Source organism: Neoarius graeffei, chromosome 7, assembly GCF_027579695.1.
Source record: "Neoarius graeffei isolate fNeoGra1 chromosome 7, fNeoGra1.pri, whole genome shotgun sequence".
In the NCBI taxonomy this organism is placed as follows: domain Eukaryota; kingdom Metazoa; phylum Chordata; class Actinopteri; order Siluriformes; family Ariidae; genus Neoarius; species Neoarius graeffei.
Genome location: NC_083575.1, coordinates 27,250,001 through 27,266,627, shown reverse-complemented (window position 1 = coordinate 27,266,627; position 16,627 = coordinate 27,250,001). Strand labels below are relative to the sequence as shown.

Sequence of the window (16,627 nt, the reverse complement as noted above, 5' to 3'; positions counted from 1 at the left end):
CTTTAAAAAAAAACAGAATTCAGTGCACAATTTTCTTTGGGTTTTCTGAAATCAACACAGGGTCAAAAGTATACATACATGGTCAAAAAATGACATAAGCTCACTTACTGTAGATTATTAATTCAGAGGTGCTGAAACTTCCAAAATGTCTCTTATCTTGCCAAGGCCGAGGTCTCTTAACTTCCTGTTAGTGATCATGATTGACTACAGCTGGTAGCTTCTCTGTGCCTCCATAAAAAGGGTTTGTTTACAGCACTCACTGGATTGACCAACACACAGTAAAATGGGAAAGTCCAAGGAGCTCAGTGCAGATCTGAGAAAGAGGATCGCAGATGTACACAACTCCGGAATGTCTCTTTGAGCCATTTCTAAACAACTGCAGATCCCAAGATCAGTTCAAACAATTGTATGGGAGGTGTAGTTACTTTGCCAAGCCACTTTGCTTCAAGAAAACCCAAACTGTCACCCTCAGCTGAAAGGAAATTGGTTTGGTTGGTCAGGAACAACCTGGGAACCACCATGGCACAGCCCTACCATGAACTGAAAGCTGATGGATCACTGTCTACAGTTCAGATCACCATGGACTAAGAGGCTGCTATCCAAGAAATAACCCCCTGCTCCATAATTGACACCTTCAAGCTAAACTAATGTTTGCAACTGACCACATGGACAAAGAAAAAGCCTTCTGGAGGTAAGCTGTATAGTCAGATGAGACAAAGATTGAGTTGTTTGGCCACAGTGACCACCATGTACAGAGAAACGCTGTACCAACTGGTGGTGGTGGTGGTAGGATCATCATGCTCTGGGGCTGTTTTGCTGCCAGTGGAAGTGGTTCATATGTAAACTTCTGACCACAGCTGTGCTTAAAAAAAAAAAGTATGTTTCCGGATTATTTACTCATCAAACACCTAAACCTATAAAAGAAGTTTCCTCAAACTCAAGTCCATATTTAATACTTGCTTTGTATACTGAGAAAAATGAGAAAAAAAAAGAACGGGTGCTAAAATGGTTATTGTGTAAGCACAGTGAATCACTACCTGTGATTAATATTGAACTAAAAAAGTTCTATAATTACAAATCACCCTGAGAGATTCTGTATGTGTAACTATGTCATAAGAATGGACTTGTCAGTATGATAAGCTCTTGAAGCATTAAGGATGGATCTGCAGTGCTATTTCACACATCATACTGTAACTGTATGAACTGTTTCTGTTTAACTGTAATTATAAAATTGTTTAAGTCCATGTTTTCACTTTTACATATGTAAATGATAGGCCCTTTTGTAGCACTTACTCATCTCTTTCATCCCTAGTAACACTTAAGTCTTACAGTCCTAAAGACTACAGTGTTGCCATGCGATCAATAACTGAATGATTATTGTTATAAATATGCTTATACAGTTGTGGTCAGAAGTTTACACTAACTTATCATGAACATGACTGTCATGGCAATATTGGGCTTTCAATGATTTCTTTGAACTGTTCTTTTTCTGTGGCAGAAGTTTTAGTTTATTTTGGGCTTTCTGAAATCAACATGGAGGCATGGTGGTGTAGTGCTTAGCACTGTTGTCTCACAGCAAGAAGGTCCTGGGTTCGAGCCCCAGGGCCGGCGAGGGCCTTTCTGTGTGGAGTTTGCATGTTCTCCCCATGTCCGCGTGGGTTTCCTCCGGGTGCTCCGGTTTCCCCCACAGTCCAAAGACATGCAGGTTAGGTTAACTGGTGACTCTAAATTGACCGTAGGTGTGAATGTGAGTGTGAATGGTTGTCTGTGTCTATGTGTCAGCCCTGTGATGACCTGGCGACTTGTCCGGGGTGTACCCCGCCTTTCGCCCGTAGTCAGCTGGGATAGGCTCCAGCTTGCCTGCGACCCTGTAGAAGGATAAAGCGGCTTGACATAATGAGATGAGATGAGTTGTGGTCAGAAGTTTACACTAACTTATCATGAACATGACTGTCATGGCAATATTGGGCTTTCAATGATTTCTTTGAACTGTTCTTTTTCTGTGGCAGACGTTTTAGTTTATTTTGGGCTTTCTGAAATCAACATGGAGGCATGGTGGTGTAGTGCTTAGCACTGTTGTCTCACAGCAAGAAGGTTCTGGGTTCAAGCCCAGTGGCCAACAGGGGTCTTTCTGTGTTGAGTTTGCATGTTCTCCCCGTGTCTGTGTGGGTTTCCTCCGGTTTTCCCCACAGTCCAAAGACATGCAGGTTCGGCTAATTGGTGGCTCTAAATTGACCGTGAGTGTGAATGGTTGTTTGTCTCTGTGTCAGCCCTGCAATGACCTGGCGACTTGTCCAGGGTGTACCCTGCCTTTTGCCATAGTCAGCTGGGATAGGCTCCAGCTTGCCTGTGACTTTGTAGAACAGGATAAAGCAGCTACAGATATATAAAATTTTAATAGGGCTGAGGTCAGGACTTGGGGAAGCCCATTCCAAAAGCTTAAAGTTTTATCCATTTTACAACCAACTTTGGGGTCACTTACCTGTTGGAACACCCAATTGTGTCCAAGTTTCAAACATCTAGCTGATAGTTTGAGGTTATGCTGAAGAATTGAGGTAACCCTCCTCCATTATTCCATGCACTTTGTTTATCCATGCATAACAGTTGCTTAACAGTTGGTAGTGTTCTTGGGGTTGAATGCCTCACCTTCACTCCTCCAAAACATATCTTTGGTCACTGTGGCCAAACTCAATTTTTCTTATCCGACCATAAAACTTTCTTCTAGAAGGCTTTTTCTTTGTCCATGTGATCAGCCGCAAACTTTATTCAAGCTGAAGATGATGTTGATTTTGAAGCAGAGACTTCTGTCTTGAACAACAGCCTCTCAGTCCATAGCGATTATAAAACTTGCTCTACTGTAGACAGTGACTCTGGAGTTCTAGCAGTTTGGGTCTTCTTCCAGGCCTTGGCAAAGTGGCTACACTTCCCAATAACATGTACTTGGCACAGAGAAGCTACCAGGTATCAAGTCAAGTCAAAGTCCCTTTCACGCCAGAATCTGGTCTTCCCAGACAGTCTCCTGTCCCAGTACTAGTCAGCTCTTTGAGGCGTATGGGTGTGGTGCCGATCTCCGTTTCAATAGCCGTCAGCCTCTTGCCTATTGAGGTATTTCACTCACGTGACCAAGTCATGTGATCCTGCCATTTTGGATGACACGGCTCGAATCAGTTTGAATGCGAGGAAGGCGACAAACGAAAAACATAAAAGAAAAAGGAGCGAGATGCAGAAAACACCTTCACTATCCGGTGACGTAGGGCATTTACAGGGTGAGCAGAGGGAGAGGTATTTGCAAAAATTGAGGTTAGCAGGCTTAGAGAACGACGTTCACCTGCTTCCACCAGGATTGTTCACTGACGTACGGAAGTACACGAAGCCCTCGTCTTTACCTGACTTCGGCCCACATGATCTGTATACCTATGTCATTAAAAACCCATCGCCATACACAGGTATTGATCTGAAAGTGTATAAGAGTTTGGATGCCTACAAATATTGTGTCAGGCTAGGTAACATGCCTACATCAGCGGGTCGTCCCTGGAGCCGGTGGTCGCCATCTGATTACAGCTAAGGTTTGTTCACATTTTCATTTACTTTCGGTCCTCAGGATAAACAAAATGTTATTAAATGTCATTGAAATAACTTCTTAGTCTGTTGAGACATGGCCCGTTATAAATTTGCTGTTACCAGGCAATGACCAAGAACTGTATTATTAGGGTCGGTGTAGTTATAGCAGTGTATTAGCAACTAGCTGTTAGCACTAGCTAATGTCAACAACATCGTAGCTGGTATGTTACTGTAGCAATATTTACGTTCAGTCATTTGGATGACTGTTAAAACCTTTCAGTCTCAAGTTTTTCCTTTACTGGATTTACTAGTTTACTGAGCCAGCGCGCGCTCGCCGGGAGCCAGCGCGCGCTCGCCGGGAGCCAGCGCGCGCTAGCTCAGTAAACTAGTAAATCCAGTAAAGGAAAAACTTGAGACTGAAAGGTTTTAACAGTCATCCAAATGACTGAACGTAAATATTGCTACAGTAACATACCAGCTACTGTTGTTGACATTAGCTAGCTTGCCGTCCAAAATGGTGGACACCGGGGCGTCACGTGACCCTGTGACGTCAGGTGAAATACCTCAATACAGCTAGAGGTACAGCGGGGGGCTAGTCCTCTGGTAGCTGCAAGAGTTTGACTCCCCACTCACATCTGTATTGTAGTGTGCCTTGCCAGATGGAAGTAGGTACCATTTTTATGATGGTCTTTGGTATGACCCGACCACGAGTAGACCTCGCAATCTCCTGGTCAAAGGCAGACACGCAAACCACTAGGCCAACTCTTGGTTGCTACCAGGTATAGTCAATCATAATCCCTAACAGGAAGTGAAAAGTCCTTGGCAAGTTAAGACATTTTGGAACGTTCAGCACCACTGAATTTTTAATCTAAGTGGATGTGTATTTATATTTTTTTGACCCTGTGTTGGTTTTGGAAAAACCCATATAAATAAAGAGTAAGAAACTGCACATCTTTTGAAAATTGTGAGCATGTTGATTACACATGTCAAGAACAGGAATCTGAGGTTTTTTTTTTTTGAACGTTCAACTATTCAGTTTCGGTGAACTTCCCACTATAACCATACGATTCCTGTTATTGTAGCCCTACTGCCTCAAGATTCAACTTCTTGTCCATTTTGAAATGTTTTTCTGCTCGACACAGTTGTTCAGGAAACCCGTTCACAGGAATCTAATTTGAAACTTGACCTAATAAATTCAAATCTTGTCTTTTAAGCAAAAGTACTGTTTCATAAAATAAATAAATCCACCAATAAGGGACAAGTTAATTTTTTATTTTAATTCAGACCTATTACATTGGATTAAAAATTGCACAAATAAAAATAAAGCTCTCCAAGATTTTCAGTATGGAGAAAATGCTAGAAACTCTATAAGAGAGATAACGTTGATAATCATAACCAGCAATGCAGCTTATAATTTGTAATAAGCCAGACTACATTACAGTACAGTGGGTTATGGGTTTCCTAACATTCTGAACTTAAATGATTGTCTATAAAGGCTCAGTTGCATGGCATCCTCTTAAATGGCTGAGGAAGGAAATTACTGCAGCTGATATGCTAATGTACTGTTAAACACGGAGTACAAAATGAACAACTTGGTATGCTTTTAATGAACGGGTTTTAAAAGGGTTTGATGTTGGTAAAATTGGTAATAATGATACACTAATGCACATTTAATTTACTCCCCCTCACCCAGGACCACAGCTAAATGAGTGCATAGTGAAAACTTAACATCACGATTACATAACATCATTATCACTTTTCAGCTTTCTCCAGTTATTGACGGTGCAGGTGGTGACCTCCAGTGGTGGAAATGTGAATGCACAGACTCACAAGCCCATACCTGGAGGTCTACTGGTCCGACATGTTGTGAGGTCGGTGGGTTGTTCAAACTAGCACTATAAATTGGCTGCCAAGAAAACACTGTTCCCTCAAGAGTTTCATATTTCAAAAGGCACAAACGGGACAAGGATTAAATTACGATCGCATCATATCGGATTTCATCATATCAAGCTCAACAGTTTAAAGAAAGCCTGGTGTCTGCAGTGAGCTTCTTAGTGGAGGATAGTAGACTGGCACAGAGGCATCGCACACACTGAATCCTGGGTGTCCGTCGAAGAAAAACTTCAGACTTTCTCGGCTCTGAAGCTTCTCTGTGTTCTTTTCACAGTCGATAAGTTGAAACTGCTTATCAAAACAGATCTCTATTTGGCCCAACATCTGGAACTCGCTTTCCTAAGACATTTTGGGGAAAAAATATTTACAATAACAATGATCAGTAGAGAATACAGAGTAATCTGATTTACAAATCTTTTTTTTTTTTCCCCCAGACCAAATCCTTTCAGATTCTTACCTTTTTGTGGGAAACGCACTGAATTTTTGGGATTACGCCATACGAATTGCTGATGCTTCCTTCCACATCTGTTAGCTAAGCAAAAGATCAGCAGTGATATCCCATGACATGTATGCATTAAAAACCACAGCTGATTGTTAGAGAAGTTAAACAACCAAAAGGGCATAAAGTGGTCATCTGACTAACAAGAACAATGAATCACTGTTTCCTTACGTGCTAAGCTCATAGATTTATTTATTTATTAATGCATCATGCAAGACCAAAACACCTAGAAGTGAAACGTAATAAAGTCATCAGACATTCTGAAATCTAACAGACTCTGAACTCCCCAGAACCATTAAACAATAAAGATTCTGGGACATGTTTTCCATTGGGCTGTTTACTTAAAATGCATCCAAATAATTTCTGTAATTAAAAAAAAAAAAAATCACTGAGCTATTAATGGAGTCAACAGCTCCATTTTACGTTATTTAAAACATTAAGTTCTCAAAGTTCTTAGAAATGATAAGAGTTCCAAACTCCTTTTCATATAGCTATATCATAAAACAGTTCCATTCACGTTATTATTATTATACAAGTCCTACGACTTACCTTGTAGTAGTTTTCAGAAGGAATGATATCGCTCTTCTTTAAAACACTAAAGCCAAAAAAGAAATGGTGAATTAAGAAAAATCACGCCAGTACAGGAGAACTTCTAACTTGGCTTTGCTTTGTGCTTCATTCATCTTGTCCCAACAGGAACCACAGTGCTAACAGTGAAAACTCCTCCTGTAAATGTTATATAAAATCTCTGCTTACATTAACAACCTAATAATACATTCCTGTATTTTAATGCTACAAAGCTTCACCCACCCATTAAGGTCCAGCTTGCGGTAAAGTTCCAGGGCTTTGCCGAAGTATTTGTGCTGAGTGTCCAAGGCCTCTGCTTTAGCAGCACACGTCCCATGCTTTGTCCATTCATGCTTCCTAAATAACCAGAGATAAAATTCAATACAGCAGAACTGTAAAGTTGTGGTAGTCATCATAACGGCAAATCACAAACATTATTCTATCCACGTTCGCCGGATATGAGCAATCGTGCGCTCCGATTGGCTATTCTACTACTAGGCTATCAGCTCATATACCATGAGTAGAGAAAAACAAAATGATGGAGCGCATCAAGTCAGATATAATCACTTTATCAAGTATTTAAAAGAAACAAACAGCTAAAAGAATACAGCCCCCCCCAAATATCTCCTGTTCCAGACTCCAGCCCAGTTGATGGCAGTAATGCACCTTTAAGTTGGTTTGCCAATTGCCAAAAAACCCTAAAGAAGAAGAAAATAATGGCGGAGTGTGTTGCTGAACCAAACAAGGATGAAATAAAAACTCTACTTGAAAACAAAACCCCAAAAATTACAATAAAGCAAAAAAATATGGAATAAATATATTTGATAGCAAGGACGTATCTTTTATTTTTCAAGAATTATTATTATAGCAGGGCGGCACGGTGGTGTAGCGGTTAGCGCTGTCGCCTCACAGCGAGAAGGTCCGGGTTCGAGCCCCGTGGCTGGCGAGGGCCTTTCTGTGTGGAGTTTGCATGTTCTCCCTGTGCCTGCGTGGGTTTCCTCCGGGTGCTCCGGTTTCCCCCACAGTCCAAAGACATGCAGGTTAGGTTAACTGGTGACTCTAAATTGACCGTAGGCGTGAATGTGAGTGTGAATGGTTGTCTGTGTCTATGTGTCAGCCCTGTGATGACCTGGCGACTTGTCCAGGGTGTACCCCGCCTTTCGCCCGTAGTCAGCTGGGATAGGCTCCAGCTTGCCTGCGACCCTGTAGAACAGGATAAAGCGGCTAGAGATAATGAGATTATTATAGCATTTTTTTTTTACAAAGTGCTATCATTTCACTGGTTTGTTTACAGTCTAAGCGGAAATTATTTTGGTCGGACGTTTTGTACAAAGTTTATTAATGAATTTGCAAAAAATAAAAATGCTCTACTTCTCAAAATCCAGTGAACATGGAAAGAATAAAACAGTTATTCCACTCAATCTTGTCATACATGGCTTTGAGCCGACTTGGCACTACGCGCCTCATCAGCCATCAGCTCAGATATGACTCGATTTCGTGGAATAACTTAATTATACTGTACATAAAAAGGCACAGATCATACCAGAACACTGCAGATTCAGGATTAAGAAGATTTGGCCAAAATGTCTTCATTTCTGGGAGCAGGTCCTGTAAAGTATATGTAGGTAAGTAGTGGTGGGGTGTAGAATGGTGAAAAATTAGACAAATGGTAGAAATGACCTCCAAATCAGTTGAGAAGATTCTGCAAAAAAAGCTTCACAGTGAGCAAAGATTTTCAGAAAAACTCACTTTTCCAGTGCTTGTGCACTTTCATTTGGGTATCTGGAGCCTACCAAGCCACCAACTCTGAAACAAGTCTCCCAGTCAGTTTCTTTTAGGCTGCCCGTTTCAGAAAACATGGCCGTTCAGATTTGACCGACATTTTATTTCTCCGTCACAAGGGAGCTCATTAGACTCATCCCGCCCCCTCATCCGAGTATCTCCACTCATGGCTTGAGAACTGCCTTTGTGAATTAATTATTCATGAGGAAAGCACTACCTGCTTGGAGGCATAGAGTCAGCAGTGGCTCATTATCATTTAAAGGCACAGACACTCAAAATCAGCTGTTCTGAACAAGGCTGTTTCGACAGGGTGAGAAGGGAGCTGTGGGATTTATCCTTGTATTTTGACCAAAGCATGTCACGGACACTTCATTAAGACCTCGGAGAACTGTGTCAACTTGAGAATAAGAAGTATAATACAGTTGTGGTCAGAAGTTTACAGACAGTGGCATGAATGTCATCTTGGATATGAATATTTGGGCTTTAAGTAATTTCTTTGAACTGTTCTTTTTCTGTGGCAGAATGATTGTACAGCATACAGCTTTAATTAAAAAAATCCGCTAGAATTTGGTTTTCTGAAATCAACACAGGGTCAAAAATATACATACAGCACACCTAATATTTGGGTAAAATGTCTCTTCGCAAGATTCACCTTGACCAAACATTTTTGTTGACCATGAACAATCTTCTGGCAGAATTCTGGTTGGATATTTCATGACTCTTCATGGTAGAATTGATAAAGTTCAATTAAATTATTTTTTTCTTGGCATGGACTTGACTTAAGCACGGTCCATATATTTTCAATTAGGGTTGAAGTCAGGACTTGTTTTAAGTTTAATGTTAGCCTGCTTTATCCTCCACAACCAGCTCTGATGCATGTTTGGGTTCATTGTCCTGTTGTAACTCCCAAGTCGTGTTCAAGTTTCTGATGGTTTATGCTGAAGAATTCTGAGGTAGTTCTGCTTCTTCATTATTCCATCCACTTTATGCAATGGACCAGTTCCACTGGCAGCAAAACAGCCCCAGAGCATGATGATCCTACCACCGCTACTTGATACAGTGTCCCTCTGTACATGGTGGTCATTGTGGCCAAACAACTCAATCTTTGTCTCATCTGACAACACAGCTATCCTCCAGAAGGCTTTTTCTTTGTCCGTGTGGTCAGCTTCAAACTTTTAGTTAAGCTTGAAGGTGTCAATTTTGGAGCAGGGGGTTATTTCTTGGATAGCAGCCTCTTAGTCCATGGTGATCTGAATTGCAGACAGTGATCCATCAACTTCCAGTTAACGGCTGTGGCATGGTGGTTCCCAGGTTGTTCCTGACCATCCAAACCAATGTCCTTTCAGCTGAGAGTAACAGTTTGGGTTTTCTTGAAGCAAAGTGGCTTGGCAACGTGACTACACCTCACATACAAATTGTGTGAACTGATCTTGGAATTTGCAGTTGTTTAGAAATGGCTCCAAGAGACATTCCGGAGTTGTGTATATCTGCAATCTTCTTTCTCAGATCTGCACTGAGCTCCTTGGACTTTCCCATTGGATTGACCAACACACAATGCAATGAGTGCTGTAAACAAACCCTTTTTATGAAGACAGAGATGCTACCAGCTGTAGTCAATCATGATCACTAACAGGAAGTTAAGAGACCTTGGCCTTGGCAAGATAAGAGACATTTTGGAAGTTTCAGCACCTCTGAATTAATAATTTAAGTGAGCGTATATAAAACTTTGACCCTGTATGTATAATTTTGACCCTGTGTTCATTTCAGAAAACCCAAAGAAAATTAAAACTTGTGTACCAAATTCTAGTGTGTGTTTTTTTTTTTCATTAAAGATGAATGTCTTTCTCCGTGCTCTCACGGAAGGCGGTCACATTTCTCTCCCTCTCCTCTCCCTTATCTTCCCTGCTTTGCTCCTCTCGGTTCGTCTGTCTGGTGTCTATACTTTTGAGAGACTCTCTCTGCACTGCTCTCCAAACTAAAAATCATGGAATTGATAAATTGGTGTCTCCGCGCAATTGACACAATTTGACGAGAAGCCTGGGTTCGGGGGAACCGGCCTGTCCTGCCGGAACGTTCGCAGCTGGCTACACGATGAACGCGTGGGAGAAGTGGCGGGTCGTGTGCCTGGCGGTTCTTTCTGTGGAGGACACTGAAGACATCTACCTATTTGGAACCATGATTACAGGTATTTTGCTGATTGGATTAGGCATTGCCCTGGTATCGAGGAAATCGGAAAATGGTGACAGCTGTCCAAAGCCCCATAAAGCTGCCCGACATGATTGAAGCGGTGGGCAGAGCTGTCGGCACTCAGACTGTGGCTATTCAGAACTTAAACCGCGACATAGATAACATCATGGAGAAGCTCTTGGCTTTGCAAAGGAAAATGGATCGCTTTGGAGACCAGAATGGACAAACGGAGTAGTCGTGTAAAAGAATGCGTCTACTCGCCCCAAGACCAAACAATCCCAATCTTATCTGCTTTCGGCCCCCTCAGACAGCACTGGCCTCGGTCAAGGCCATTGCTGGAACAACTCCCCCTGAAGATCACTGCAGTGAGATGCTCTTGCATTCCTTCCCCCACTTCCCAAGGTCGCCACTTTTTACCCCCGGTGTGACAAGCGGGTGCACGGCCAGCGCCGTCATGGCTGCAGGAACGGACGGCTGCTTACTTGCACTAGGTTACCTCCCCCCCTCTGCCCCCTCCCCCGATCGGTGTTTTTTTTTAATGTTCCCACACTGTACTCCCCACAGGAGTATAGTGTGGGGGTTGCTTTTTCTCCTCCCCTCTCCTCATGTTATTCTGTATTTTCTTTCCATCCCTGTCTTCCTGTCCTGTCTACTCCCCCTTTGTCAATTGTATGTATGTGTATATGTACGGATGGGTTGATGGCCAATTTCACTGGTACTTGTGACTAGTGACAATAAAGGGTTCATTCATTCATTCATGCTGTACAATCATTCTGACACAGAAAAAGAACAGTTCAAAGAAATGACTGAAAGCCCAAATATTGCCATGACGTTCATATCCAAGATGACATTCACGTCACTGTATGTAAACTTCTGACCAGAACTGTATGCCACCTTTAAACCTAGTTTCTTTCTTTTATTGATTGTAGCACAAATACCAATGGAATGGATGTGCAAAGGAAACTAGTTCTAAGGATCCTGACAGCAGTAGCATGTACGACACAATTTTGGCCACGTCCATCTTGCACCAGAGTAGATCCGTCAAACAGTAATACCATACGGCGGCACGGTGGTGTAGTGGTTAGCACTGTCGCCTCACAGCAAGAAGGTTCTGGGTTCGAGCCCAGCTGTCGGCGGGGGCCTTTCTGTGTGAAGTTTGCATGTTCTCCCTGTGTCTGTGTGGGTTTCCTGTGGGTGCTCTGGTTTCCCCCACAGTTCAAAGACATGCAGTTAGGTTAACATGGGGCTGCTTTGGGCTGAAGTGCCCTTGAGCAAGGTACCTAACCCCTGACTGCTCCCTGCACGCTGTAGTATGGCTGCCCACTGCTCTGGGTGTGTGTGTGTGTGTGTTAACTGCTTCAGATGGGTTAAATGCAGAGGATGAATCTCACTGTGCTTGAAGTGGGCATGTGACAAAGGTTTCTTCTTCTTCATACGTACAGTGTTCAGCGTAAATGAGTACACCCCTTTTGAAAAGTAATATTTTAAACAATATCTCAATGAACACAAACAATTTCCAAAATGTTGACAAGTTTAATATAATATCTGTTTAACTTATGTGAAAGTAAGGTTAATAATATAACTTGGATTACACTTTTTTTCAGTTTTACTCAAATTAGGGTGGTGCAAAAATGAGTACACCCCACAACAAGAACTACTACATCTAGTACTTTGGCCTCCATGATTTTTAATGACAGCACCAAGTCTTCTAGGCATGGAATGAACAAGTTGGCAACATTTTGCAACATCAATCTTTTTTCATTCTTCAACAATGACCTCTTTTTAGTGACTGGATGCTGGATGGAGAGTGATGCTCAACTTGTCTCTTCAGAATTCCCCATAGGTGTTCGATTGGGTTCAGATCAGGAGACGTACTTGGCCACTGAATCACTTTCACCCTGTTCTTCTTCAGAAATCCAACATTGGCCTTAGATGGTTTAGTCATGTTGGAAAAGTGCACGATGACCCGGAGTGATGGTAGCATCTTCTCTTTCAGTCTAGAGCAATACATCTGTGAATTCATGATGCCATCAATGAAATGCAGCTCCCCGACACCAGGAGCACTCATGCAGCCCCACATAAGGGCACTGCCACCACCATGTTTCACTGTAGGCACCATGCATTTTTCTTTGCATTCCTCACCTTTGCGACACCATACAGTTTTGAAGCCATCAGTTCCAAAAACATTTATCGTGGTCTCATCACTCCAGAGTATAGAGTCCCAATAGCCTTCATCTTTGTCAGCATGGGCCCTGGCAAACTCTAGGCGGGCTTTTTTGTGTCTGGGCTTTAGGAGAGGCTTCTTTTGTGGACGGCCTCCATGCATGCCATTCCTCTGCAGTGTAGGCCGTATTGCGTCACGGGAAATAGTCACCCCAGTTTGGCTTTCTACTTCTTTAGATAACTGCAGTGAACTTGCATGCCGATTTTCTTCAACCCTTCTCATCAGAAGACGCTCCTGTCGAGGTGTTAACTTCCATGGACGACCTGGACGTCTCTGTGAGATGGTTGCAGTTCCATCTTTCTTAAATTTTTGTACCACTTTTGCTACAGTATTCTGACTGATAAGTAAAGCTTTGCTGATCTCCTTGTAGCCTTCACCTTTGTGGTGGAAAGAAATTATTTTCTTTGGGGAATTCTGAAGAGACAAGTTGAGCATCACTCTCCATCCAGCATCCAGTCACCTAAAAGAGGTCATTGTTGAAGAATGGAAAAAGATTGATGTTGCAAAATGTCGCCAACTTGTTCATTCCATGCACAGAAGACTTGGTGCTGCCATTAAAAATCATGGAGGCCATACAAAGTACTAGATGTAGTAGTTTTTGTTGTGGGGTGCACTCATTTTTGCACCACCCTAATTTGAGTAAAACTGAAAAATGTGTAATCTAAGTTATATTATTAACCTTACTTTCACGTTATAGGGTAAACAGATATTATATTAAACTTTGTCTTGTCAACATTTTGGAAATTGTTTGTGTTCATTGAGATATTGTTTAAAATGTTACTTTTCAAAGGGGGTGCACTCATTTACGCTGAGCACTGTAGCTGTGAGGATTTTGAGAGTATTTCACCACACACACTGACACTTACCTGAATCAAACTTGCATTGAAATGCCAGGATGTGTTACATTCAGCACCGCTGTTAGGCCTGTGCACAAAAACATTTTATTATTCTGCACTGAACAGTTCAGATATCTTTTATATTTAAAAAAAAAAAGGGACAGAAGAACTCTGAACATACCATAATCCATGTAGGGTCCAGTAACTAAAGTTTGCAGTGCATTTTTCCATCTACAAACACAGAAGCATGTTATAAATTCCAAAATCTAGAGGTGTTGATCAAACTTCTAACAGCACGACTCTGATAGGAGAATAAACTTAAAGGAATGACTGTTTATTGCAGCTACACCACAACAATAAGAGGAACTAACTTGTTCTACATACTGTAACACAGGGTACTGTGTGTCATGACAGGACACGATTTAGGAACGCTGAGCAGACTTACTGTGGTATTAAATTATAATTTAATGTGTGACGTTATAGGAAAAGGTCTCGGCGCATAGAAACTACAGAATAATAAGCAAGTATACAGATACATAAATCATTCAGGTGCTTACACTGCAAAATGTTTGTGGCCAGTGGTGAGTCAGGATGAGTTTAGTCCAGTCTTTCCTAAAACAAGTAATAAAAACTGATAAGGACTGATTCAGATTCGCAAATTACTGCAGTCTTGACATCATTAAAAAAAACAACAAAAAAACAACAACAACAAAAGACATGCAAGCTTATTTATAAAATATAAGCTTACATAGAAATGCTATGGGTTGATGTCAGAAGGACAGATCCACAGTACATAAGACACAGGATGATGAGATGGGATGTCTTCATTTTTCTTCAACAATTAGCACAGCTTGGTCTGAAATATAGAGACAGAAAAAAAAGACACAGTGATGTTTAAAAAAAAAAAAAAGACAGTGATGTTGAAACTTAAGAAGTCTTACACCATGAGCTAAAGTTTCTGTTTAAAGAGCAAGGCCATAATTATGGATTTAAAATTATGAAAGTCTGAAACATTTTTTATAAAGAAGAGTAAGAAAACAAACAATGTAATAAACAATAAGTAAAAATGTCTCTTCAAAGTGCTTTTCTACGTGTGTTGTTTCCCCAGAGATTTAAACCAGAAGTAGCAAACATTAGCAGTAAATAGTACCGATAACAACATACAGTGTCTTGCAAAAATTTTAATCCCCCTTGGTGTTTGTCCTTTGCATTACAAGATGGAATTAAAATGGATTTTTGGGGGGTTAGCACCATTTGATTTACACAACATGCCTACCACTTTAAAGGTGAAAATTGTTTTATTGTGACACAATAATTAAGATGAAAAAACAGAAATCTGGAGTATGCATAGGTATTCCCCCCCTCCCCCAAAAAAGTCAATACTTTGTAAAGCCACCTTTTGCTGCAATTACAGCTGCAAGTCTCTTGGGGTATGTCTCTATTAGCTTAGCACATTGAGCCACTGGGATTTTTGCCCATTCCTCAAGGCAAAACTGCTCCAACTCCTTCAAGTTAGATGGGTTGTGCTGGTGTACAGCAATCTTCAAGTTATGCCACAGATTCTCAATTGGATTGAGGTCTGGGCTTTGACGAGGTCATTTCAAGACATTTAAATATTTCCCTTTAAACCACTCGAGTGTAGCTTTAGCAGTATGTTTAGGGTCATTGTCCTGCTGGAACGTGAACCTTCGTCCCAGTCTCAAACCTCTGGCTGACTCAAACAGGTTTTCCTCCAGAATTGCCCTGCATTTAGTGCCATCCAGCTTTCCTTCAGTCCTGACCAGCTTTCCTGTCCCTGCAGATGAAAAACCTCCCCACAGCATGATGCTGCCACCACCATGCTTCACTGTAGGAATGGTGTTCTCAGAGTGTTGGGTTTGCACAACACATGGCGTTTCCCATGATGGCCAAAAAGTTAAATTTTTGTCTCATTTGATCAGAGAATCTTCTTCCATGTGTTTAGGGAGTCTGCCACATACTGTTGGGCAAACTCCAAACGTGATTTCTTATTTTGCTCTTTAAGCAATGCCTTTTTTTCTGGCCACTCTTCCATAAATCCCTACTCTGTGGAGTGTATGTCTTAAAGTGGTCCTATGGACAGATACTCCCATCTCCACTGTGAATCTTTGCAGCTCCTTCAGTGTTATGGCTGATGTCTTTGTTGCATCTCTGATTACTGTAATGTCCTCCTTGCCCAGTCTGTGAGTTTTGGTGGGCGGGACCTTCTCTTGTCAGGTTTGTAGTGGGGATATATCTTTTCCATTTAGCTGTAATGGATTTAAATGGCACTCCCTGGGATATTCAAAGTTTGGGATCTTTTTTTATAACTCAACCCTGATCTATACTTCTCCACAACTTTGTCTCTGGCCTGTTTAGAGGCTCCTTAGTTTTCATGTTGCTTGCTTAGTAGTGTTGCAGAGTCAGGGTCCTTCCAGAACAGGTTGATTTATACAGAAATCATGTGACCGATCATGTGACACTTTGACTGCACACAGGTGGATCTTAATCAACTAATTATGTGACTTATGAAGTGAATTGCTTGGACCAGCTCTTATTTAAGGATTTCATATGAAAGAAGGTGAATACCTATGCACACTCCAGATTTCTGTTTTTTTTCCATCTTAATTATTTGTCTCACAATAAAACAAGTTTTCACCTTTTTAAAGTGGCAGGTATGTTGTGTAAATCAAATGGTGCTATCCCCAACAATCCATTTTAATTCCAGCTTGCAACAAAACAGGACAAACCCCAAGGGGGATGAATACTTTTGCAAGACACTGTACACTTTGATTATGAATCACTCGATTCCTTTGATTCACAACTTTTGAAAAGGTTTTTTTTATATCAAGCAGGTTGCACTGTCAACTATATACAGTGTCATGCTATATATATAGGAAAAATGTTCAGGTTTTGGGTATATTTTAGGTCTATTTGTTTGGATTTTATAGCATGGGACCAGAGATTAGTTACAGAGAGTGGCTCTGGGTCCAAAAACAGCTTTTACATGACTGTATGTACCAAACTGCCTCAGGTCCAGGGGAAAAATAGTGCACATGTGAAACACCTGTTAAAATAACA

General features: G+C 41.4%; 1 protein-coding gene across 4 annotated transcripts in view; it reads right to left on the bottom strand.

Moving 5' to 3' along the window:
• Positions 1–4,812: 4,812 nt before the first annotated feature.
• rnaset2 (ribonuclease T2) overlaps positions 4,813–16,627 on the bottom strand; it is a 36,072-nt gene continuing 24,257 nt past the window's right edge. For all 4 annotated transcript variants that reach the window (XM_060925452.1, XM_060925453.1, XM_060925451.1 and 1 more), the window contains 9 exons: positions 14,298–14,405; positions 14,107–14,161; positions 13,731–13,780; positions 13,580–13,637; positions 8,064–8,128; positions 6,764–6,877; positions 6,503–6,548; positions 5,912–5,986; positions 4,813–5,793 (listed from right to left, as the gene is read on the bottom strand). In XM_060925452.1, coding sequence (XP_060781435.1) covers positions 5,581–5,793; positions 5,912–5,986; positions 6,503–6,548; positions 6,764–6,877; positions 8,064–8,128; positions 13,580–13,637; positions 13,731–13,780; positions 14,107–14,161; positions 14,298–14,377 — 756 coding nt within the window. In that variant the 5' untranslated portion in view covers positions 14,378–14,405 and the 3' untranslated portion in view covers positions 4,813–5,580. The remainder of the gene's footprint in view (positions 5,794–5,911; positions 5,987–6,502; positions 6,549–6,763; positions 6,878–8,063; positions 8,129–13,579; positions 13,638–13,730; positions 13,781–14,106; positions 14,162–14,297; positions 14,406–16,627) is intronic.